A 26,646-nucleotide genomic window follows, 5' to 3' on the forward strand; every position below is an offset into this window, starting at 1 on the left:
GGAAAGGAAGAGAGTTTGCATTGAATTAGTAGCCAGAAGGGTAGAATGAGGGCCAGTAGAAAAACTTTTTTAAAAGTTCTAGATGAGGTTTTTTTTCCCCTGTAGGTTTTCAATTTTATTAATTGTTTCAAGTGTGTAGGAATTTCTGCAAATGGTGCATATTCTAGGTTAGGGATTTTCCCCATTTCTTAGGCTCACATCACCCTCCATCCCTTTTCTTACCCTTCCCCCACTGCCCTTCTACCATCATAAAAGAGTTACGAAGAAAAAAATATATACGCATGTATGTATAATCTTTTTAACTTCTTTTAGGTCACAGCTATAACCCCAGCCTCCAACCCCATCATTGGTGTCCTCTTGTCCACTCAGAACAACCGCTGCCTCTCAGCCCCTGACTTAACCGTCGAGAAGCGTCTACCCTTCAGCTCCCTCTCATCCTTGACTTCCCTGCATAAGCCCGAGCGCTCCATCAGTCCTGAGAGCAATGACAGCATCTCCGAAGAACTAAACCATTTCAAGCCCATTGTCTGCTCACCATGTACTCCTCCCAAGAGACTCCCTGATGGCCGAGTGCTAAGTCCCCTCATCATCAAATCAACACCCCGCAACCTAAACAGAAGCCTGCAGAAGCAGACTTCTTATGAGGCTAGTCCAAGGATCCTCAAGAAGTGGGAACAGATCTTTCAGGAGCGGCAGATCAAAAAGACCCTTTCGAAAGCCACCCTCACCTCCCTGGCTCCAGAAACAGGGGAAGACTCACTGGTCGCTGAAGTTATCCATTCTAACAAGGAGAAGCCACCTCAGGCTTTAAATACAAGACTGGCCAGTGGGCAAGTACTCTCTGAGTGTGTAGGACCCACCCTCACTGACCTTGATTTTTTCCCCTCCGTTAGCCAAACAAAAGTGGAACAGGGCAGCGATAGTAAAAGGAGCTCTGAGATCCCGTTGGAAACCTGCTGTTCCTCAGAACTTAGAGTGGGAGCCAGTGGTACTTTGGAGACGGAGCAGAGTGAAGGGCCGGGGCCAACCCCAGATGCCAAGTTAGACAAAACCTGTATAAGCGCAACCATGAAAATCTCGGCAGCTCATTCAGCGCTACCCAAAAATAGTGTTCTGGGTGGGGTCCTCAAAACAAAGAAGCAGCTGAAGACAGCGAATCATTTTGATCTGCCTAATGGTGTGCTGGCAGACAGCCGAGCTGAGGAGCCTCTTCCTTCCTTGCGTCGGGGCCGGAAAAGACACTGTAAGACCAAGCACTTGGAACAAAATGGCTCCCTTAAGAAACTGCGACAGAGCGGTGGTGAGGTGGTCCTGGCCCCGGCAGAGCCGGTGCTGCGGGAGATGGAGCAGAAACTGCAGCAAGAGGAAGAGGACCGGCGGCTGGCTCTGCAGCTGCAGCGCATGTTTGACAACGAGAGGCGGACTGTGAGTCGGCGAAAAGGAACCGTGGATCAGTATCTCTTACGGTCCAGCAACGTGGCCGGGGCCAAGTAGCACCTAATGAACAGTGTTACCTATTTTTAAGAGGTCTTTGGGCTTGATCATTTATCCTGAAGAGCTGAGTGTTCTCACTTTGGGTTTCTTTCAATGGCAAAACACTGTCTGATACAGTTCTGGGAGGTTCCGGGGCCTTCGTAGTCCATGTCCAAGGGAACTGTGTCTCTGCCTCCCTGCGACCGAGGCCAGAAGCACTCCTCACCCCAAAGTGACCTGTCCCTGAGGGCTCCTGGGCCAAATCGGGCAGCACCCACTTGGAATGAGATTCAGGAGCACAGTGGCCAGAGTTACAAATGGTAGAGGAATGAGGGGGGATACCTTCTTAAACTGACAGACCTCCTGACTTCTTTCAACAGGGTGTTATTTTAAATCAGCCTTGCAGATAAACATTACTTCCATCTGTGTCGTAGAAGTGGATCTGCATTTTGGCAGATTCCAGAATGATTATGTTCCCCCTTCTCCTTATCCATGCCACAAGTAAATGTACCTACTGAAATTGGTTGAGTTTTTCCCTTCTACAAAAGTTAATTTACCTTCCCTGTTTAAAAAGTAACGTTTGAGTAATGCTATATAGTTGACAGACCACATTGAGTCACTGTTGGATTTGGTCTTCTCAGGAGTGCTAACGTGTAAGCGGTGTGAGCCCCATTTTAGATGATGGAGCTGCAGGGCACGTGTTCAGATTCTCTCATTTACTAGTTGGAACATCCCAGACTGACTGTTGGGTCTCCCGACAAGAAATCCCATAGATTTTCCACACTGACAGGTTGCTGTAATGGATTGTGACCCAAGGAGCCTAGGGAAGCTGGCTGGGCATGTGAATACTGATTGTGCAAAATCCATAGGCAGATCATTGAGATTGACGGGAAGTACAAACAAATATTATGCAGTTATCTTCCCTTCTCCCGGCACAGTTTACCTTTTTGTTTTCTTGGGGGTGGGGCGAGGGAGACAAAATACACCCTGTGAGACAAAGTACAGTTGAGCTTCCTTACTACTCTCTACGTGTCCAAGAGTTATCTGCAATGTTGATCTAAAATCCAAAACAATTGCCCAGAAGTCAGGTAAGAGCAATGCTGAAACTCCATACTATGGAAACAAGGTATCTAGCTGGATGCAGCTGGTAAATTCAGTCCCATGGACCTTTGGGGTTTATTTTCCTTAGCAGCTGACACCATGTGTCTTTTGCATCCCTGGTGGTGCTTGGTGCTTCTGCCCATCTGGGCTCATTGAGAATAGGGATTAAGATATGATTTTAGGGAATCTCAGATGGGCTGGCGTTCCCTGTGCATGTATGAGCTGTTACTATAAAGTCATGTGACTGGCATTTTAACAAAGGCTTTAGAGCTTCTATATCCCAGTGTATGTTGTCTCCCTTGAGTGGCCCAGCAAGATACCACATAGTTTTCTAATGATGTTGCCATTGGCAAAAACATTTCTGGAACTCTCCTCAAAGTCTAGAAACGTCTAGAAATATAGACTCCTAAAATGTTAGAATTGGAAGGGATCTTAAAGGTCATCTATTCCAACCTCCTCCTCTTACTGAGGCAGAAGCTAAGATTTGGAATGGTGACTCACTGATTACTAGGGATTTACTACATCACCTTCTTTTGATTCCTCCCGGGAGATTTGCCCCTTCTTCTCTAGACAAATCTTTAATCTTTTGTGGTTATAGAAGGGAGAATTTTAAGTTTGAAACTAGTCAGAGGCTATTTGAAGCCTCTGGAAGAGAAGGTAGGTCAAGAGGGTTTGGAGTCATAGATGAGGTACAGCCATAAAGCAGCTATTTTCTTCTGCTCCTAAACAGTTCCCAGAGAGACGTTCCAGAGATGTCTTAAGCATTCTGGTCATCATGGAGATATGTGGAGGCTCCTCAGTGACTACGTTGGTGGGAGTGTCACTCGAATGTATGTGTTCTGTGTGTCTGTGTGCGTGCACACATGCAAATGTATGTTTAAACATGCACCAATCTCATTACTTTATATTCACACCACTTCAGTTCTAGGCCCTGCCAGCAACATATGTCTCCAAAGGCTGCTGGAGGGTTGGTACCCAAGACAGAAGAGCTGGTGCTGGTGCTGGTCTGCGGAGTAAGAGGAGGGTGACTTAATGCCCTTAGAGAAATTATCAGTTCCTGCCATTTCACACAGTTCCCCTTGGTTCGGAGTACATAATATCGGAAGGCTAGTCTCGGTAGTAGCAAAGACACTTATTTTTCCACTTGCCACCTTTTTCTATATCTCCAGTAATTTGAAAAACATTTTGGTTGGAACTGATTTTTGTTTTTGGAAAAAAGATAAATATTTTTAATAGAAAAAGATATATATTTTAAATATTTCCCTCAAAGTACTACTTTCATTTTAAGAAATTGCATAGCAGTAGCAACAAATTTTAGTTTCAGGTGCAGAGTGAAAAGCTACTTCCTGTTAAGTGAACATTCCAGACGCTGGATCCAACTTACTGACTTTCCCCTTTGTACCTACTGTTGTGCCTGGAATGGTATCAACAATTGTTGTTTTCCAAACTTCCAGCTGAGCAGTAGCCCTTCACACAGAGGCAAAGTGGTTTAGGTTAAGGAGCGACAAGGCTTCACCTCTGATCTGCTCGGCTTTGGAGGAGGAAAAAACCACTAAGGTATTATCTGTATTTTAAAATGCTTCCCTTACTTAACTAAAACCTGAACACTTTTTGCTTCTGAAAGAATTCTGTGTCCTGTTGCTCGCTTGCTTGCTTGTGAAGTTTGTCACAAATGGAGTTGTCAATGTGAATTATTTGGAGACGGAGAAAGACAAGAAAAGGAAAATAGAGCGATGGGAGGGTTTGTAGGCTAGAATGAGAGAAATACCATTTCACAAAACAAACATTTCTCATGAATCATTGGAATCTGATTCACCCTAAAAATTTCCCATGCCCTACTAACTCTGTTCTTTGTGTATATGCATTCTGTGTTTTTTATTAAAGGGGAAGTTCTGAGAGGTTGGAGGATCAAGGTCATTCTGATGGGAAGTCCAAGAAATGCGGTGCCCTGGGAAGGGGGAGCTCAGCCCTTTTCCATAGAGTGGGAGAGACACTTTGGGAACATGCTCATGACCCGTTGATTGTATCTGCTGGAAGAAGTCATCTGGGCCTGTTGGGTTGGTGTCAAATCAGGCGATTAAGCATCCAGCCCTTGGCCCCTTTCGTATAATTGCCTCTTTTTAAAAGGTTAATTCGCCTTGGCTGAAGCTTCCCAGGAAAACCCTTTGTAAGTGGCTTCATTTATTTTTTTAATTTAATTTTTAGACTTTTGTCTAGAGGAAGAACTGGTGATGAATGCCTTGTTTTTGTTTTTTTTTCTCATTTTTCCTAAAAGAAAAAAATGCCCTTAAGGATTAAAGCTGCTTAATTAATTCCTGTCTGATTACAAAGTGACAAACTAAGGTGGGAAACCGCCACTGTGCTTGACTGGTGAAGCTGATGACCGAAGGCTGTGCCGTTCATTCTTTCTGTTCCATTCAGACATTCCTGAGCTTCGTTCGAACTTGTGCCAACCCTGTGCTGGGTCATGGAGATACAAGGATGGAAAGGACAGTCCCTGCTCCTAAGAAGCTCATCCTCTAATGGAATGTATTTGAAGGTATATGTGGCTGGAGAGTTTGTTCATGCTCGTGTGAAAGGCCACTTCTTCATAGTGATGATCTTGGATGGAGTCATTTGAGATACTGTCCAGCACCTGGCAGGCTGCACTGAACATTTTAGACACCCCCATCAGTATTTCTCAATTTGATTGCAACACTGCTTTCCATTTCCTAAGTAATTTTATCAGAGGAGAATGAATTTTCTCCTCCAGTGATACAGGACAATAATTTCTCTTCAGGAGCTGCTTTTACATAAGCTCCAGGAAATGAGGCAGGGTGTGGATCATTGACATGGTCAGAGGAGGCCCACATCCCACCTTACTGATCTCCTAACCTCTCTCCCAACCAGACCTCTCACCAGAGCTGGCAGCAACTTTGGATTCCTTTCCTTTTTCCTGCCTGGCTTTTCATTGAGATGGAAAGCCAACAGGAGAGGAAGGAAAGAAAAACTGAATTATACTGGATTATAATCATAAAATGCTGTAGCTGGAAAGGGCATGGAAATAACTCAGATCAAACTCACCCACCTGCTTCCCCTTTTTTTTTCTAATAAGGAACTTGAGGTCCAGTGCTTTATGCCCTGTTGACACTGTAGTTTCCTAGGATCTAAATAGTCTTTTTAAGTTACACACACACACAATTTGCTAACGAGGAGGACACCCAAATGATATAGGAAGCTTTTTGTTTTAATAGCTTTTTTCTTCTAAAATTTTTCAGAATTAAAATATGCCTCTGTCCCCTGAACACATACCCAGATAGGGGAAACCCCATAATGTGACTAATGTGAATATGGAATCTTGGGAAGTGATATATTTTGATTGGAATAGTCATCATTTTAACCACCAAGGGTTAAAACCATGCCAGCCCTTCATTTTTCTTTGAAAAAATCAAGAACTCCTTAGGGACTTAAATCTTTCTCAGCCAGCCTTTTCCCCCATCAACCAAAAGAGTGGTATTCAGCCTGGTTTTTAGAAGTGAACATAGTTGCTTATAAATTCTTGTGAGTTAGTGACAAAGCAGGTATGTTTTTTTGGGTCAGGGAGATTCTAGGGAAAGCTGCTGTTGAATAGATTTTGCTCCAAAGATGATATAGAAAATGCATCTTTACACGTGATGGTTACCCACTGTAGCTTTCTGAAGAAGATCGTTCTATAGGAAAAAGAGACATAAGCAGAGGTCACAACCAGTTTAGAGATCGGTTAAATTGGATGAAGAAAAAGTGCCAAGACTGAATGTGCACATTGTTCTATGTATTATCAGTATTTTTATTCTTCCTAAGAAAAATATTTACACACTTTGCTTTGTGAGTAAATGCTTCCTTAATGTCTTGTTAATAAGCGTGGCAGGCTCCCTCTCTACCTTTTCTGGTGTCTTAAATCAACTGGTTGGACAGAGCTGAGCTAAGGCCAGGCTTATTAATCTTCCTTCCCTCTCATTTAATAAGAGGTAAAAACAGGCAATGCACTCCTCAAAGATTAAATTATTAGAGCTCAAGAGAAGCTTTTGGGCCCTGGGTCTGGCCCTTAGCCTGCAGCAGAACACTTCAATTCCTAAGGAGAGAATGTATAACTTTGTGAGGGAAAAAAATTATCTTAAATGCCATCTAATGGTTTTATTGTTACTCTCAATTTGTACAGACACTGTTGTCCTTAGGGCCCTTCCCCTTCCCACCTACAAACAGAAAATGGGATGCATATTGGTTTTCTACCTGCTGTCTTCACTGGAATTGGAGAAGGGGCCTGGATCCTTGTGGACCGCCACTGCGGGCTGCCTCCTCTCCAGCTCATCGTAAAGAGCATTTTGACAAAGACTCAGAACAGGGCATGCCTGGTCAGGGATGCTTCTGCCCACAAAGAAATGGCACAGAATCAAATGGGGTGATGTGTTGTTTATTTAAACAGTACCAGGGTGCATTCTTCAGTGTGTGTTTGCCTGCTTAAGGAGAGGCCCAAGTTGAGAATACAGTAAAGCAAACTCATGAAAGTGAATGTTCTGTTTCTAGTTAAAGTTTTAACCTCTAGCGTGTAATCTCAGACAAATCTGGGCTAATAGACTATGTGTGTTTGACTTTTGGTGCTATCTTTGCTCTGGGAGATGCCCCACACTGGAATGTCTCGCTTTGGCATTCAGACTGGGATGGGAGAAATTAGGAGGCGAGATGGGGTTTCCATGGCATGCTGCTGGAGCATGAGTTTGGAGTTATTTCCAATGTATAACTGTCATTCTCCTATTCAACCATTCTTACTCCTAATGAAGGCACAAGAGTCTGAGTAAAGAACAGATGTACAGGATGACACTGTCCTTGCATACTGGGGCAGTACCCCAAACATCTGATTTTAAAATCAGCTTTGGAAGCAGAAATTCATCAAAATACCCTTGGTGCCAGTTTCTCATCAAACACAGAACAAACGTATGCCTGTTTCATCTAAACTTGTAAAGCCAACTTGAAGGACTGATGTAAGAAATGCCATACATGGTAAACCAGCACGTAAGGGTCCTTTGAAATCTGGCCCAGACTCTTCCAAAAGAGAGTATTTGAAATGATTTGCAAGAAACAAGGCAGCTGCTTGGAGGTAGAAGAATGGAATTTGTCCCTTGGCCCTTAACAGGAGATGTACTACATATCACGCTCATGGATTCCCTGATAGCCCGGTCTGGCGAAAGGATGGGAGACTCTGGCCCTAACATAGCCTGGAAGCTGGGTCTTCTGACTCCAAGGCCACTGATTATTCAATCTTTTCCTGTTGCCCTGGCTTAATCAACTGAGGGTAGTGCCATCCTCCGCCACTGGTCTTGGCTAACCCTAGGGTTCCAGCTGCTTTCTGGGTTGGAGCTTCTGGACTTGGGCCTGCCAGGGCCAGAGAAATCAGTCTTCCCTCTGCACCCACTGTAGGGGTGGGAGGTATCCTACAGTAGCAAGGGTTGTGAGTCTGTATCTAAATCAGTTCGCTTTCCTGTGGCCACATCCAGCTCCAGGTAGTTACTGGCCATCTTGGATAAGTGACGAGGAGAACAGGCTGGGCCTACCTAGTTTTGGAGAATTAGTGGTAGGAGAAATGATTTCTTCTGGTTTGCTCTTGTTAGAAGTTTGGAGAAGGCTCAGAAGAGTGTGGCAGCCAGCTCCCATCTGCTTATGGCAAAGGAAGGGGGCTCTGGGTGAAAGCAGCCCAGGGGGTTGAATCATCTAGCAGCAGATCAGATGTGCCAGGGAGAGTGTGCTGGTAACAGGGAGGGTTGGTGCCACCCAAAAGGCTTCCTTGATTAGTTATGGATTCCTGTTCATTTGACAATTCTAGTCAGAGGCTTTACTCATTGAGACAACTAGTTCACATCTCTTCAAAAGAAGTCAAAACTCAGGAAACCAAGCAACTGAAGTCTGCTCACTTGGACACAACTGGTAGACGATTGTATGGCTTCCAGAGATGCAGCAATTCACCTGCACGGGAGGCTGAGTAGACCGTGTGATACGCTGCCTCTCATACCTAAAACAGGCACTAGGAGAGGCAACTAATTTATTCAGATGGTATCCTATGTGGAAAAACAGTTCACGAGCGTTTGACCTGGATAGGTGAAGCCTCTTCAGGATGCTCTCACATTGGTGAAGGGCTCTGGCCTGGCTGGGCAGAGAGAGCAGATATATGCCTGGCTAAAAATCAGAGCTAGGAGCCCCGGGGGACTTCGGCCACAGCTTAGCTCAGTGGTTAGAACTGTCAGATAGCTTTCCCAACAAAGGAAGCGACAACCTTTGGAGGGAGTTAGTTCCCCATCACTAGGGATGCAGGAAGGAGCTGAACAATCTGTTAGGGGGACCGCAAGATGCTTCCTGTCTTGAGGCTGGGTAGGACGTTCCTAGGAGCCTTTCAAGCCTGAGGGCCTATGGTTTGATAGTGTTTCTGGCTGAAAGATGCAATCCGTTTCTCTAGAACTGGAACCTAGCAAGGCTTACAGTGTAAATGTTGGGGTAGAGTATCCTTCCTAACTTTAGGGGAAGGGGATTTGGGCCCCAGGAGACCCAAGGCAGCGAGTTAGCAACACACTCTGCAGGTGAGTGCCACCGTGGGTGACCCTGTATTACATGTATCTGTCCAGGTGCCTGTATCAAGTATGACGTAACGCCCTCTGTAACTAGATATGTGTACGTGACTGTGTGACTTTCGTGAACGCGGATGTATGCATCTGGTATGACCACAGCTAGGTGTAATTGTGTAACTGGCCATGTGTGTGAGTGAGACTGTGTGGCCAAGTATGATAGTAAAGCTATTTCTGTGTCCTAACAGTCTCACAGTCAGAATATAGCAGACACTCCACCACGCGTCTGTCAGACCTGTGGCGGCAAGACAAGATTAGATCTCAATAATCACCTTACCTGCAACTGGAGTTGTAGGAGTTTGTGCCTTGCTGAGGAGCCTTAATCCTCGTGCCACCAATTCCTGGACCCTGGGACCTACATGCCTGCTCCCCAGGTCTGAATTGTAGGTACCCTCAGGAGAGTAGCCTTAGCAGCAAAGGCTGCTCAGGAGACCAGTCACACTCGGTGTCCATTCCCAAATGCACATCTCTGGAGTTCAGTGCCAGTGGCCTTCGCTAGATCCACCTGTGGAGCAGATGGTGACTCCTGGGCACTCTGAAGAATGGGGCAGCCCCACAGGCTGCTGTGGCCAGAACCAGTTTACTTACTGTGAGCCCAGGCTGACTCTGCACGGCCCCAGGATGTTTTAGAGCCACAGTGTTGCATATGGGACTTTAGCTCGTGTCCTGGATGAGAGGACCTTAGGAAATTCCATGTAAGTCCTGCCCTCAGCCTATCCCAACTTTGTGGCCATGACCATCCAATAAGGGAATTCCCAACCCCCTTCCCCTTCCTCTCCATTTGCCCTCAAAATTGAAAAAAGCTGCCCCATAAAAAAGCACTCCACCATGGCCCCATGGTGGGCCTGGAGGGGGCCTGGAGGCCTCAGTTTTGCCCCCTACCCCAGCAACACACATACACTTTGTTGGCTGTGGATTGGTTAGTTAACTTCTCTGAGCCTCGGAGTCCGTGCTGCTGCTCTGTTCCATCAGCCCCCTTGTTTTTTCAGCCCACTGCCGATCGCAGCTCTGTTGGAGATGTGCGACTCAAGCAGGTTTCCTAAAGGATGCGTGTGTCAGCCGGGTGCTCCTCCAGCGTGGCAGCCTGACCATCTACAAGAAAGCACGCGGACTACCTTGCTCTGTGCACCCACTCTTTATTGCTGCTGGGCCAGGCGCTGGGTCCTGCCTGGCCCAGGGAGGGGAGGTCCTCACCAGTTAGTTCCCCACTCTCTGTGGCCAGCGAGCGAGGCCAAACCAAGGTTTGAGGCCTGCACCCGGCGCACCCAGCCCCAAGGCGCGGTCCAGGGTGCGGAGCCCTCAGGGAGGGTATGGGGCACAGGCTGGGCACTGCCCCGTGCGCAGCCCTTAGTCTTTTGAGTCACTGGCCGTGGGACCCTGGCAGAACTCATCCATGAACTTGAGGAAGCGGCCAAACCTAGGCTGGCCCTCGCTCAGTGCTGGGTGGCCTGGGGGTGGCGCTGTGGCCCTGAACACTGTCCGCAGTGAGCAGCGCACCAGCTGCCGGTAGCGTGCCCGAAACTCCTTCAGCAGCCTCTTGGCCTCCAGGTATTGCTTCTGGTTCACCAGCCTCTGCTCAGTCTGCTGGCGCAGGACAGCTCCTGCAGGGAGAGAAGCCAGAGGGACACCAAACTCGCTCTGGGTCCCAGCTAGCCCGAAGCAGTGGGGACTGCGTCCAGAGCCCCCCCACCCCAGAGAGTGGGACGGTGTGAGAGGAGGATGCTACGGGGACTGAAAATGGCCTCCCCAGCTTGGGGCATTAGGCAGCCAGTGACGTCCCCTCTGAATTCTACCTCAAGCCTTAGTTCTGGCCTGTAACGTGCTGTGTGACTCCAGGCCCCAGCTTCTCCATCTGCACATGGGGAAGGGCCGGGGCAGATGCTAAGGGCCCTTCCTGCTCTGACATGTCCATGCCGGCTGCCTCCCACCAGCAGATGAGTAAACTTCTGGCCACTGAGGATGGGGACCGGGTGGGCACAGCTATACCTAGTGGAGCCTCTGTAATATTCCGGGGATCCCGCATGCGAATGAGAATGTCATCCAACAGCTGGGCTCGAGTCTTCCGTGGGGGTGGAATGGCGATCCTCTGGGCCTAACATAAGGTAAGAGGAACGTGTCACCACAGTCCAGTGCTCCGCCTCTCCTGGCCTCATCCCCTCATGCAGATGCAGCAACAAGCAGGAGGGCACCTGGGGGCACTGGGAAAGCACAGCCCTCAGAAGGTCCTGAGGTGACAGCCACGTGTCTAACTGGGGGTCCTGAGGAGCCACTGGCACACACAACAAGGTGGTGGTTACGCATTTACCCGTTTCTCCTTGGGAACGTAGCGTTTCTGAAGAGTGTCAAGTCTGGGCTTGGAGGAGCGGAACAGCAGCGGGTGCTTCAGCACGTACTGCAGGGCCTGTGTGTTCTTCTGGATTCCTAAGGCAAAAAGGCATGGTTGGGTCAAGGCACTCCTCCTCCACCTACTGAATGCCTCCTCCAACTTCTTCATTCCCCAGTCTCACAGCAGCCCTGGGTGGAAGGATTGGAGAGGCCCCAAGAACACACTGCTTCATCTCTCCCTGATCTGCAGTGCCCGGACCTCCTCCATCCATTCCCTGAATAACTGTCCCCTGTGTGCACAGATCCTCATGGAAAAGTAGCACTGGCATGGAGAGAAGGAATGACCCTGACATAACCTCGTTAAACACAGTGGGTTATGCCATAGGGACTGGCACCCAAGAGAGCACACAGTCAAGTGCTAGTTCCTCTGAGAGCACAAATACTACTAACACATCAGTGTGAAATAAGGGGCTCCGAGGGAGCACTACCCCCTTGCCTCAAGTCACGTAGAGAGGATTTTGGATGTTCAATTTGGGACTCAGCTAGGCTGGGAAGGAACTCAGGAATCTGGCCAGTCTGGGTGTCTGTTCATCAAACCCTTCCTGGAGACACTTCTCCAACCAGAGCAGCTGGGCCTGGACTGGCTGGAATTTTGGAAGAGCTGTGGCTCCTGAAAATCCAATGAAGGCCCAGGCCAGGGGTCTTGATATGTAAGGCTCCAAACCAGGATATCCTCAGGGGCCCTTTGACAGACACGGAGAGGACAGCATCCCGGGCAAAGTTAGCTTTGCCCCAACTTGCTCCAGGCTGCAGAGAGGGCCCCTTGCCCTGGAGCCATTCTCCTCACATACCCTTTGGCTCAATAAAGGCTGGATCAGGCTTGGCCGTCAGCAGCTCCTCATAGCCACGATACTTGCTGGGGAGGGAGGCAGATGGGAGCTTCCTCCAAGCCCTCTTTACCTCTCTGGGGGCTGTGCGGGGTGGTCTTTGCTCTTCCTCCTCCTTCACGGCTGAATCATCCTTCTGGTGGATGGAGGAAGGCAACCCACTCACCTGTGACCAAAAGAAAAACGTACTCATTCATTCCATTAACAGACGCCAGCATTAGCTCTGTGCGAGTCCCCATGCTGGGCCCCGTTAAGGGCAAGAACCAAGACTGGGGTGAGAGCAGGCAGATACGAAAGCAGGCAATGATCATGCACCTTGGTAAGTGCAGTAGGAGAATGGAGCACAAAGGTTCTGGGGGAGCCCGCAGGAAGCCCTAACCCCGTCTGGGGTGGGGGGTGACTGGGAAGCTCCCTGGAAGAAGAGATGCCTTAACCTGCGCTAAGTCTTGAAGAAGCAGGAGAGCCATCCCCAGGCAGGGTGGGGAGAGGGGTGAGCTACAGGTGATGAGGAGAGAGGGCTGTTGTAGGCAAGGAATAGCGGGGGCCGAGACCCACACATAAGACGCTGTAAGGTGTATTTGGGGGAGCTCCATATTGGTATTGTTGGGGTTACTGTGAAGAGATGGGCAACTGGAGCAATAAGCAGGCCTCGGATCAGGAAGGACTTTTAAAAGCCAACCTGAGGGGGTTTGTTTTTTCTATTTTTAAAAAATGTTTATTTCGAGAGAGAGAGCTTACAATCAGGGGAGAGGCAGGGAGAGAGGGGACAGAGAATCCGAAGCGAGTTCCATGCTGACAGCAGAGAGGCTGATGTGGGGCTCAAACCCAGGAACCATGAGATCGTGACCTGAGCCGAAGTCGGATGCTTACGTGACTGAGCCACCCAGGCGCCCCTTGTTTTTGTTTTTATTTTCTTTATCCTCACTATGGCAAGCCACAAAAGAGTTTTAAGGGAGTGAGGGAACATTATCTGAACTCCCATTTTTAGCCTAACCTAATGGTTTTATAAGAAACATATTAATGAAACCTGTATTTAATGTTGGGATATAGTTTATGCCCTTCATTAAAGCCTGTGGCTGAAAAGAAATAGAAAATCTGAACAGACCTGTAACAAGTAGAGACTGAATTAGTAATTGAAACAATTACCACAAAGAAAAGCCAAGGACCAGATGTCTTCACTAGTGAATTCTACCAAACATTTGTTTGTTTTTTTTTAATTTGAGAGAGAGAAAGAGAGAGGAGAGCGCACACACACGAATGAGGGAAGCATAGAGGGAGAGAGAGAATCTCCACTCAGAGCCTGACACAGGGCTCCATCCCATGACCCTGGGATCGTGACCTGAGCCAAAATCAAGAACTGGACACTTAACCGACTGAGCCACCCAGGCGCTCCTATGCCAAACATTTAAAGAATTAACACCAATCCTTCACAAACTCTTACAAAAATTAGGAGAAAGGGGAATACTCCCAGCTTATTCTCTGAGGTCAATATTACCCCAAAACCAAAACTAAGGAAAGACATCACAAAAGGACGATAGAAACCAACATTCCTATGAATGTAACACAAAAATCTTCAAAAAATACTAGCAACCCAAATTGGCAACATATAAAAAAGGACTATATGCCATGATCAAGTGGTATTTACCCCTGGTTTACAAGGGTTAGGCAAATGGAAATCAATTAATGTTATTCACCATTTCAATAGATAAAGGACAAAACCCACACAATCATTTCAATAGACACAGAAAAAGCATTTGGTAAAATCTAATGCCCCTTTGTGATTAAAAAAACAAAAACAAAACACTCAATAAACTATGAAGAGAACGAAGCTTCCTCAATCTGATAAAGGACATTTATGAAAATCCCACAACTAACATCAGAATTAATGGTGAAAGACTGAAAACTTTTCCCCTTAAAATCAGGAATAAGACCTGTCTGCTCTTGCCACTTCTATTCAACACTGCACTGGAGGTCACAGCCTGGGCAATTTGACAAGGAAAATAAAGCCTTTTCAGTCACGGTGACCCACAGTTAATTGTCCTACTTTGGCTCCTAGGAAGCTCAGAATTGCATTTTGCAATATACCTCTGTTAGGAGAGTGGCAGAGCATAATGAGCAGGTTAGAGTGACAGAATTATCCTGGGACTCATTTCCTTTCCTGTCTGTATTTTCCTTTCATCCAACTTTCTCAAGTTCATTTTAAAATATTTATTTATACTCTGCTTTGTTCTAAAAGGTTCTGATACAGTTCATAAAGATACTTTTATATTGTATAAATTTGTGTGTCACTGTAAGTCATCTGTAGAATAAGAGATGGATGTACCACTTGGAAAGATCTGGCAGATTGGAAGGGCAAGACTGGAGGTAGGGAGATGAGCAAAGGCAATGGTACAATAATAAAAGTTCAAGGAGGCCCTGCCAATGCCTCCAGCCTCATATTTCCCTCTTCTTACATGTCACCCTTCTGCTGCCCAGACACTGACCCATTTGTGGTTTCTGCACATGCCATTTTAATTTCTTTCCTCTGCAGCCTGCTTCATGTTGTTTGCTCTGCCCAGAACACCCTTCCTGCCCAGGTTCGCACCTTGTTACTGCCTACTCAGCCTGCAAAGCTCAGCTCGTTGGAACCTCTTTCAGGAGCCCTCCTGGTCTGGGCAGAGGATCCCTCTTGCGTCCAGGCTCCCAGCCCCTGGGTTTTCCTCAGTCTTGGCACTGACAATGCATTGTTCCTACAATCCAACCCCCATCAGACTAAGGACATCTCGAGGATCTGTATCTCAGCAATCTGTATTCCCAGGATTCAGAGACAGCATCAGAAGTGACGTGACTTCTGTAGATAGGCAGAGGCAGCAGGAAGCCCTTCTGAAAAACTAGTCAGAACCATGCCCCAGCCAGACCCCAGATGCTGTCTGTGCCACAGGACCATGACCTGTCCCTTTGGGTACCCCCACCGGAGGCCTTGGCTCAGCAGGTCTCCCAGACGAGCCTGCAGGTCTTGCCAGGGGTGCTTCCTTCTGGTTTCCAGACCTGCCCTGTGCTTACTTCCGGCTGCCCGCAGCAACCCAGCTACGCAGTGGTGGTATAGGAGCCTCTGGGAGCTAAGCACAAGGCAAGGGCAGGGGTATCCAGGTACCTGGGTCAAGAATATGGACTCTGTGCTCTTGGTGTCCTCATCTGACAGGTGCTCTGGGCTGAGGTGGCCAGGTCTGTTGCTCTGGTGGGACATGGTCTCTTCACTATGCACAGTAGAGTCAGAGCAGATGGGAGGCAGTGGCACAAAGGGCCGGTGGGACAGGGAAAGGCCCTCCAGGCCCTCGATGGGCATCTCTGGCTCCAGAGGACTGCTTCTGGTGGTGGACAGCTCTTTAGTTGGCGCTGCCTCAGACTCTGGCATCTCCTTTGAGGGAGACTTGATTGTGGGCACGGGTAGGTGATGAAGAATCAGAGGCTGCTTTGGCACCTTTGGAACTTGGGTTTTCACCTGTCATGGGAGAAAGGCTGGATTGTTTTGCTTCCTAATCAGAGTCTCTCCTCCTGGACCTCACAAGCCTAAGGCCATTTGGTACAGTGATCAGAGGACTGGGTGAGGGCTCCTAGGGGGAGGGAGGGAGTGAAATCACACTAACTGGGCATCTACAATGTGCCCTATACATGACGGATGTTGCTTTATTTACACCTCAAACTACCCAGTAAATAATTATCTTTATTTTATAAAAGAGGAAACTAGGGCTCAGAGAGGTAAAATGCCTTGTCCAAGGTCACAGAATTATTTGATGGCAGAGCCCGGACTACCTGATTTCCATACTGGGCTCTGGGCTTCATTCTGCATCCCTTATCATATCACTCTGGCTCTCAATAGCCTCATTGTTCTGATCAAGGTTTAACACAGTGCACCTGACCTTCCTCAGGGACTCCTAGGAAAGCCTGTGGGAGATGGTCCTGCACTTTCTGGTAGGCAGCAGCACCAGGCCCCTTTTAGGATGCTGGTTCCCATACCTTAGATGAAGTTTCACAAGGCAAGTCTCTCTCAGGGTTCAGAACTAAGGAAATAACTTCTTTCCTATTGAAATTCTCAGCTTCCTTAATTAGCAAAAGCCAATCGTCTTGGGGGATGAGGATTATAAACTTAGCATCTGGCTCACTCTGCTGGCTGATGGGAACAAGGTAGTCCGATCCTTAGAGGAGGCAACAAACAAGAGGAATATGATGGAAACCTTTTGAATTTCTGTCTATTTCTGGCTTGTAATTTGGCGCTGGTCTAGGGCTCCAGAATAGAGCTTGGCTGGACAGAAGCTGTAGAGGGGGTGGAAAGGGAATAACTATTTAACTTTGGGGACCAGCAATGCCCAATTCAGCTTTTAGAGCTACAGGAAGGCTAAAGTTCAGGAGGGGAAGCATTTCACAGAAATTTCTGCAATTCTTCAGATGAGGGAGGGAAATGACTTACTTTATGGCATCCCAGAAGGCAAGTCTAAGACCACTGGCTATGGGAGCGGACTGCTCTCAATGTAAGGAAATGCTTCCAGAGGCAGAGGCATAAGATGCATATTCTAGGCTTGGCACAGCCATCCATGACTCCTACAGGTGGCTACTACTTGCATGGATAGTGGCTTGGGGGGTTATAACATTTATTTTTGAAGATTTTATTTTTAAGTAATCTCTACACCCAACTTGGGGCTCAAACTCACAACTCTTAGTTTTATGCTTTACCAACTGAACCAGCCAGGCAACTCATAACATATTTTTGTATCTGTTGCTTCATCCAGTCCTCTCAGCAGCTCAGAGGCTTAGAGTTGAGAAGATGAAGCTCAGAGAGTGAAGCTCTTGCCCAAGTTCAGGTGGCTGTGGAAAGTGACGAAGCCAGGCTTATCCCTGGGTCTTCAGACTGATTTCTCCCTCACTTCTCCACAGCTCCTTCTCCATGGGGTAGGACTCCATGACATTCACATAGTAGCTTCTACCTACTCTGACACCTGGGTCCCTGTGACCCTAGATGCGTCTGTATGTAACAGACATGGAAAGAAGACAATGCCACTACTACAGACCTAAGGGAAGGAATCCATGAGTGGGATGGGTTCTCCCTCCCCAGGTCAATTTGCATGCATTAAAATAGGCTCCACTTCCTCTGGGCTTGGCAGTCCTGCCCTGGAAGCTTACCTTCCGAGAGTCCTTCCGAGGCATCAAAATATGATGCTTAGCCTTTACTATCTTCCTTCGAATCAAGTGGATCCCCAGGTGCTCCTGGAGGAAGGTTTTCAGCAATGGAGGGACCCCTGGAGCCATGATGGGGAAGTGAGATTACTATTAGGGGATATTTACTGGGAGCTTATGTGTCCAGCACTGTTCAAACTGCTGGACATGTATTAACTTACTTCATTTTCAGACCAACCACAGGAGGTAGGTACCTATATTATTCCCATTCAATACGTGAGGAAACTGAGGCACAGACAGGTTAAGAAATTTGCCCAAGATAACAAGGATAGTGAAAAGCAAGGATGAGAACTCTGCTGGTGTCACCCCAGGACCCAGGATTCTAAAGTGCCAACAAGATGCAGCTGCTAATGCAGCACCCAGTATACCCAGGATGCTCTGGGTGGGAGGGCCCTGTACCCCTCCCCAACTGGGAAGTAGGATATGAGGTCACAGCAGAACTGCTCTACAAAGCAGGGTGTTACTTAAGGATCTCACACAGGATCTAGATAATTCTGTATTCCATTCCCTGCTCTGCCTCTTTATTGCTGTGGGACTTTGATTAGGTTATGAACCTCCTGGATCCTCAGCTTCCTTCACTGTGCATGGGGACAGTGATGCCTGCCACACAGGGCTGCTGTCAGGTAAGCTGGTACAGAGCAGGTGCTCGGCAGTATCTGTGCTTCTCTCCATCTCCAAAGAACCCAGGGCTGGACATTGATGAGGTGGGGCTAAGGGGTGCCCACGCTGCCCCTGGGCACCAGGATGGGGGCGCAGCCTTGCAGGTACCATACCTCGTGTATGGGCCACCAGAGGGTTGTTATGAAAGATGAGCTCGCAGAGAGATGGGAAGAGAGCTACCGGCAGGATGGCATCTTCCTTCGCGATCTGTAAGGAAGGTGGGGAAAAGCTTCAGGTCAACACTGCCCCCCCCTCTGCCCAGGTGCTGCCAGTCCCCACACTGTAGGCCGCATGCTTGCTAGGGCTGAGGTGGAGCCGGCTTAGTTATGCTGCTGTGCTCGGACTCAGTTCCGGGCAGCGTCTGTCCCTACAACGTCACCTGCTCACACCCAGAGGACCCTGCCCCACCCCTGTCCAAAATTCCACATCATAGTTTCTTGTTTGAAAGTTAAGAACTGTTTTCCTTTCTCCACACCGGAAATGTAGCCCAGACCAAGTAATGAAGATGTTGGTGACAAAACAGGGACAAACACATATAGCACTTGTCTCACAAGGACTCTGGAAGGTTGGCAGGGCATTGACTCTGACTTCAGGATACAATCTGTCTGACACTTCACCTTCCTCAGTGCAACCTCTACACGCCTCAGTCTGTTGACAGCATTCTTGATGATGTCTTTCGTTAAGGCCTGTCCTGGACACTGATCTGGGGAGGGACAGGGGGCAGGCAGGCAGGGGGACCCATTCATCTAAAGGATAAGCAGAGCCAGTAAGGAAGACTTCATGGCTGGCTGTGGCCCAAACGCTGCTCTATCCCCACGAGGCCGGCCTCTGAAGGGCAAAAAATACCCAACCTTTGTTGAGCAGAGTGGCTGGAACATCCTTAGGGAGGGTGTCTGTTAGCAACAGAACAGTATCAGAGGGCCCAAGAGTTGGGCAGTGGCCTTTCAGATGCCTGGGTATCTAAGGTCAGACTCAGGACCTATGGAAGACAATTAAGGCCTGAGGGCTGCGAGAGAGAGGGCCCTTCAGTTTATCTTTCTCTGGAGCCCCACTTTATTTATTCTCTTTCATTTGTGTTCATCCAATCAATAAGTATTACTGAATGCCTCCATATGCCAAGCACTGGGTTGGAAATGAGCAAAACGGCTAGAACTCCTGTCCTCAGGAAGCACTGCCTGGTGGGAAACACTCATTGAAGAAGTAGTAACACGAAAGAGGATAGCTCTGAAGCTGTGATTAGTGCCACAAGGGAGGGTGTGTGAAGTCCTCAGGTGATTTGTTCCAATCAGGGAAACAGGGAAGGCTTCCCTGAGATCCAAAGTATGGGGAGGGGGAAATTTGTGAGTGCAGTGGAGAACAGACTGTATGGCACAGAATCCTCTGTATTAACCAAAACAGTTTCCTCTACTTTCTGGGCACACAGCTAGACTGTCTTCTAGCCTCCTAGGCAGCTAGATGTGGTCACAGGACTCTATTCTAGCTGATGCAACCTGGGTAGAAGGGATCATTTCTGGGCAGAGCCCATTTGAAACCTCCTATAGTGATCCTCTACATTTCTCATTCCCCTCCTCTGCTCAGCCATCTATCCACCAGATGCAGAGGAGCCAATGAAATCCTCTTAAGGCCCTATGGGATTACAGAACCATAGCCAGAAGGGACCTGGGTCTCCGAAAGACCTGGGAGGCCACCAGCCCATCTGGGATACCTACAATGGATTTTATGAAAGAAATAGACTTTTACTGTGTGAAGTCATTGAGAATTTAAAGTTTGTTGCAGCAGCTCATGGTACGTGCTCTACCTAACACAGAGAGGAAGTGCTCCATGCAGAGAGCAAAGTGTGAGAGGCCTCACAGCAAGGAGGAGGAAAGCCTGTTAGAGGGATGTAAAGAAGGCCAGTGTGATTAACAGCAGACAGAAAATGAGGCTGGACATGCAAATAGGGGTCAGACAAAAGCTAGAAAGATCTTTGTCTTTGAGAACCTAATATGTGGATTTTCAGAAATATGAGGACCTAAATATGACAAGAGTTGGTAACAGATTAGATATGCATGGTGAGGAGGGATGTAGAGGAGAGAGAAATATCAAGGATGACAGCCACATTTTGGCTTGAGTGAGCCACATGCATGATGGAGCTATTCTCTAAGATACAGGGCAAGGAAAGAAACTCAAATTTGAAGCTCATTAATTCACTTGGATATGTGTACTATGGAGGTACCTTTCAGACCTCCCAGTAGAGATTCAGGTAGGCAATGAATACCCTAGTCTAGAGTACATAGGGTACAAGGGGTCTGTACTGGAATTATAAATTTGTGAGCCACTGTTAATTGGCCCTGTGGGTACGTGAAGCCATCCCTAGGGAGAGAGTACAGAGTGATTAAAAGAGAAGGGACAAGGAGCAGGCCTTAAGGAACTCTAACATTTGGTCATCTAGATCTAGACCAGGACTTGGCAAACCTTTTCTGTCAAGGACCAGAGAGTAAATGTTTCAGGCTTTACAGGCCTTAACATGTCAGTTGCAACTACTCAACTGTGCTGTTGTAGCACAAAAACAGCCAGAGACAACTCATAAATAATTGTGGTGGCTCTTTTCCAATAAAACTTTAGTTATGGGCTATGAAATTTGGATTTCATGTAATTTTAATATGTCATGAAGTATTATCCTTCTTTCGATTTTTTTCAACCATTTAAAAATATAAGAATCAGTCTTAGCTTGAAGGCTGTACAAAAACCAAGGTCAGCAGATAACACCTGTGGGCCAAATCTGTCTCCCCTCAATCTGTTTAATAAAGTTTCATCAGAGCACTGTCATGCTCCTTGAAAAAGGCATAGAAGACAGCAGAGAATGTATTGCTGCAGAGCTCAAAGACCTAAGAAATAGTCACGATGAATTAAGAAATGTTGTAAATGAGATGCAAAATAAACTAGATGCAGTGACAGCAAGGATGGAAGAAGCAGAGGAGAGAATAGGTGAAACAGAAGATAAAGTTTTGGAAAATGATCAAGCTGAAAAAAAGAGGGAAAAGGGAATTATTGGACCATGAGGGGAGAATTAGAGACCTAAGTGATTCGTTGAAGCAAAATATATCCATATCATAGGAGTTCCAGAAGAAGAAGAGAGAAAGGGGCAGAAGGTTTATTTGAGCAAATTATAGCTGAGAACTTCCCTAATCTGGGGAAGGAAACAGGCATCCAAGTCCAAGAGGCACAGAGAACTCCCTTCAAAATCAACAACAGGTCAACACCACAATGTATCATAGTGAAAATAATAAAATACAAAGATAAAGAGAGAATTCTGAAAGCAGTGAGGGACAAATGGGCCTTATCCTACAAGGACAGACACATAAGGATAGCAGTAGACCTGTCCACTGAAACTTGGTAGGCCAGAAGGGAGTGGCAGAAAATATTCAGTGCTCCGAATAGGAAAAATATTCAGCCAAGAATCCTTTATCCAGCAAGGCTATCATTCAGAATAGAAGGAAACATAAAGGCTTTTCCAGACAAACAAAAACTAAAGGAGTTTGTGTCCACTAAACCAGCCCTGCAGGAGATCCTAAGAGGGACTCTGTGAGCAGAAAGTAGCAAAGACTACAAAGGACCAGAGACATCACCACAAGCATGAAATCTACAGATAACATGATGACACGAAATCCGTATCTTTCAATTAATCACTCTGAATGTAGATGAACTGCCCCAATCAAATGACACAGGGTATCAGAATGAATTAAAACAAACAAAAAACAAACAAACAAACAAAAAACAAGATTCATCTATATGCTGACTACAAAAGACTCATTATAAACCTGAGGACAGCTGCAGATTGAAAGTGAGGGGATGGAGAACAATCTATCATGCTACTGGACAGCAAAAGAAAACCAGAGTAACCATACTTCTGTCAGACAAGCTGGATTTTAAAACAAAGACTGTAATAAGAGATGAAGAAGGGCATTATATCATAATTAAGGGGGATATCCATCAAGAAGAGCTAACAATTGTAAATGTTTATGCCCCCAATGTGAAAGCACCCAAATATATACATCAGTTAATCACAAACATAAGTAAATGTATAGACATTAATACCATGATTGTAGGGGAGTTTAATGCTCCACTTACAACAATGGACTGAATGACACATTGGACCAGATGGACTTAACAGATATAGTTAGAACTTTTCATCCAAAAGCAGAATACACATTCTTCTTGAGTGCACAAGGAACATTCTCCAAAAAGATCACATACTGGGTCACAAAATAAAAAAGGATTGAGATCATACCATGCATATTTTCAGATCACAACACTATGAAACTTGAAATCAACCACAAGGAAAATCTGGAAAGCCCCCAAATACATGGAGGTTAAAGAACATCCTACTAAAGAATGCATGGGTCAACCAGGAAATTAAAGAAGAAATTAGAAAATATATGGAAGAAATGAAAATGAAAACATGACAGACCAAACCCTTTGGTATGAAGTAAAGGCAGTTCTAAGAGGAAAATACATTGTAATTCAGGCCTATCTCAAGAAGCAAGAAAGGCCCCAAATATACCACCCAACCTTACACCTAAAGGAACTAGAATAGAAAGGAGCAGCAAAGAAAGCCCAAAGCCAGCAGAAGAGAAATAATAAAGATTAGAGCAGAAATAAACAAGATAGAATCCAAAATCAAACAAACAAACAAACAACCCAGAACAGATGAATGAATCTTAGAACTGGTTTTTTGAAAGAATAAACAAAATTGATAAATGCCTAGCCAGACCTCTCAAAAAGAAAAGAGAGAGAGGACCCAAATAGATAAAAATCACGAATGAAAGAGGAAAGATCATAACCAACACTAGAGAAATACAATTATTAGAGAATACTATTAAAAATTATATGCCAACAAATTTGAAAATCTGGAAGAAATGGACAAATTCCTAGACACCCACACACTACCAAAACTCAAAAGGGAAGAAACAGAAAATTTGAACAGGCCCATGACCAGCAAAGAAATTGAATGGATTATCAAAAATCTCCCAACAAATTAAGAATCCTGGGCAGGATGGCTTCCCAGGGGAATTTTACCAGACATTTAAAGCAGAGTTAATACCTATTCTTCTCAAGGTGTTTCCAAAAAATAGAAACAGAAGGAAAGCTTCCAGACTCATTCTATGAAGTCAGCATTGCCTTGATTCCCAAACCAGACAAAGACCCCACTAAAAAGGAGAATTACAGGCCAATATCCCTGATGAATATGGATGTAAAAATTCTCAACATGAACTAGCAAATCAAATTCAACAGTACATTAAAGGAGTCATTCACTATGATCAAGTGGGATTCATTCCTGGGCTGCAGGGCTGGTTTAATATTTGCAAATCAATCAATGTGATACATCACATTAATAGAAGAAAGAATAAGAACCATATGATCCTGTCAATAGATGCAGAAAAAGTATTTGACAAAATATAGCATCCTTTCTTAATAAAAACCCTCAAGAAAGTCAGGATAGAAGGAATATAACATCATAAAAGCCATATATGAAAGGCACACAGCTAATACCTTCCTCAGTGGGGAAAAACTGAGAGCTTTCCCCCTGAAATCAGGAACATGACAGGGATGTCTACTCTCCCCACTGTTGTTTTGTTTAACACAGTGTTGGAAGCCCTAGCCTCAGCAATCAGACAACACAAAGAAATAAAAGGCATCCAAATTGGCAAAGAGGTCAAATTCACTCTTTGCAGATGACATGATACTCTACGTGGAAAACCTGAAAAGACTCCACCAAAAAACTGCTTGAACTGGTATATGAATTCAGCAAAGGTGCAGGATATAAAATCAATGCATAGAAATCGGTTGCATTCCTGTACACCAATAACAAAGCAACAGAAAGAGAAATCAAGGAATCAATTCCATTTACAGTTGCTCTAAAATATATGAAATACCTAGGAATAAACCTAACCAAAGAGGTGAAAGATCTGTATGCTGAAAACTATGGAAAACTTATGAAATAAATTGAAGAAGACACAAAGAAATGGAAAAATATTCCATGCTCATGAATCGGAAGAACAAATATTGTTAAAGTGTCGATACTACCCAAAGCAATCTACACATTCAACACAATCCCAACAAACAGCACCAGCATTCTTCTCAAAGCTAGAACAAATAATCCTAAAATTTGTACGGAACCATAAAAGACCCCAAATAGCCAAAGTTATGTACGTTGAAAAAGAAAACCAAAGCTGGAGGCATCACAATCCCAGACTTTAGCCTGTGTTACAAAGCTATAATCATCAAGACAGTATGGTATTGGCACAAAAACAGACACACAGATCAATGGAATAGAATAGAAAACCCAAAAATGGACCCACAAATATATTGCCAACTAATCTTTGACAAAGCAGGAAAGAGTATCCAATGGAAAAAAGACAGTCTCTTTAGCAAATAGCAGTGGGAGAACTGGACAGCAACATGCAGAAAAATGAACGTGGACTACTTTCTTACACCATACACAAAAATAGATTCAAAACAAATGAAAGACCTAAATGTGAGACAGGAAACCATCAAAATCCTACAGGAGATAACAGGCAACAACCTCTTTGACTTCAGCCACAGCAACTTTTTTTTTTTTTTTTTTAAGCAACTTCTTATTTGACATGTCTCCAGAGGCAAGGGAAACAAAAGCAAAAATGAACTATTGGGACCTCATCAAGATAAAAAGCTCTGTATGGCGAAGGAAACAATCAACAAAACTAAAAGGCAACTAATGGAATAGGAGAAGATATTTTCAAATTACATATTTGATAAAGGGTTAGTACCCAAAATCTACAAAGAACTTACCAAACTCAATACCCGAAAAACAAATAAGCCAGTGAAGAAATGGGCAGAAGACATGAATAGACACTTTTCCAAAGACGACATCCAGATGGCTAACAGATACATGAAAAGATGCTCAACATCACTCATCATCAGGGAAATACAAATCAAAACCACACTAGGATACCACCTCATGCTGGTAGAGAGACTAAAATGAACAACTCAGGAAACAACAGAGATTGGTGAGGATGTGGAGAAAGGGGAACCATCTTGCACTGTTGGTGGGAATGCAAACTGGTGCAGCTACTCTGGAAAACACTGTGAAGGTTCCTCAAAAAAATAAAAATAGAACTACCTACCTTATGGCCCACCAATAGCACTACTAGGAATTTATCCAAAGAATTCAGGAGTGATGATTCGTAGGGGTGCATGTACCCCAATGTTTACAGCAGCACTATCAACAATAGCCAAATTATGGAAAGAGCTCAAATGGAATACTACTCAGTGATGAAAAAGAACGAAATCTTGCCATTTACAACAATCTGGATGGAACTGTAGGGTATTAAGCTAAGTGAAATAAGTCATTCAGAGAATGACAGATATCATTTGATTTCACTCATATGTGGAATTTGAGAAACTTAACAGATTACCATAGGGAAAGGGAAGGAAAAATAAGATACAAACAGAGAGGAAGGCAAATCATAAGAGATTCTTAAATACAGAGAACAAACTGAGGATTGATGGGGGTTGGAGGTTGAGGAGTGCAGAAAATGGGTGATGAGCATTGAGGAGGGCACTTGCTGGGATGAGTCCTGGGTGTTGTATACAAGTGATGAATCATGGAAATCTATTCCTGAAGCCAAGACTTCACTGTATGTTAGCTAACTTGACAATACATAAATTAAAAAAAAAAAAACCAAACATCCATTTACATACTGCCTTTGTTCTACAAGGACAGAGTTGAGTAGTTGGGACAAAGTATTATATTTATCTGGCCCTTTATAGAAAACACTTGCTGACTTCTTATCTAGACTCTAGAGAAGGAGGGAAAGGGGGATGAAGCTACAAAGAAGCCTAATATGTGTTCATAAATAACTATAAAATGGTGGCTAAAGTGGGTACAGAGTCTCTTATATGCAAAACAGGTGGTCAAGAAGCAGTCACAACAGAATGGGGGAGGGAGAATTAAATTGAATTTTGTCAGGATGCAAAATTCCACCTATCCAAATCAGGTGACTAAAAAGTTGAAGAAAGTTACAATTAAAACTGGTAGAAAGCTGAAAGATACCCAAGGCATGTATGTCATATTTTCTGTGAAATTGAGTCCCAGCTAAAAGATATGGGTTTGGGATTCTGGCTGATATAGTGAGAAGAATTTGGCCACCAGATAGGATAGCTAGCCTATCCCCACAAGGTGAGTTGAATGCCCCTGAAAATAAACTCGGGCTCCAGGGACAACTTAAAGTTTCTATCCAATTTCATTGGGTTAAGGCAAATAGAGCTTAATCTGTCAAATTTATGAACTAAGGAAATATTAGTTAAAGGTTGAGTTAAAGTGATTGCTTTACTTTTGG

The 26,646-nt window shown here is 45.4% G+C and overlaps 2 protein-coding genes across 2 annotated transcripts in view; one reads left to right on the forward strand and one right to left on the reverse strand.

Moving 5' to 3' along the window:
- The window catches only part of RNF169 (ring finger protein 169), a 104,549-nt gene extending 100,077 nt beyond the window's left edge, over window positions 1–4,472 (forward strand). The window contains exon 6 of the mRNA XM_049652230.1: window positions 313–4,472. Within this exon, the coding sequence (XP_049508187.1) occupies window positions 313–1,494 (1,182 nt within the window). The 3' untranslated portion in view covers window positions 1,495–4,472. The remainder of the gene's footprint in view (window positions 1–312) is intronic.
- A 5,851-nt stretch (window positions 4,473–10,323) lies between these two features.
- XRRA1 (X-ray radiation resistance associated 1) overlaps window positions 10,324–26,646 on the reverse strand; it is a 62,313-nt gene continuing 45,990 nt past the window's right edge. Inside the window, exons 13-19 of the mRNA XM_049652222.1 lie at window positions 18,400–18,493; window positions 17,573–17,688; window positions 15,549–15,896; window positions 12,380–12,581; window positions 11,509–11,624; window positions 11,190–11,295; window positions 10,324–10,804 (exon numbers count right to left, since the gene is read on the reverse strand). Coding sequence (XP_049508179.1) covers window positions 10,551–10,804; window positions 11,190–11,295; window positions 11,509–11,624; window positions 12,380–12,581; window positions 15,549–15,896; window positions 17,573–17,688; window positions 18,400–18,493 — 1,236 coding nt within the window. The 3' untranslated portion in view covers window positions 10,324–10,550. The remainder of the gene's footprint in view (window positions 10,805–11,189; window positions 11,296–11,508; window positions 11,625–12,379; window positions 12,582–15,548; window positions 15,897–17,572; window positions 17,689–18,399; window positions 18,494–26,646) is intronic.

Source organism: Panthera uncia, chromosome D1 (assembly GCF_023721935.1).
Source record: "Panthera uncia isolate 11264 chromosome D1, Puncia_PCG_1.0, whole genome shotgun sequence".
In the NCBI taxonomy this organism is placed as follows: Eukaryota; Metazoa; Chordata; class Mammalia; order Carnivora; family Felidae; genus Panthera; species Panthera uncia.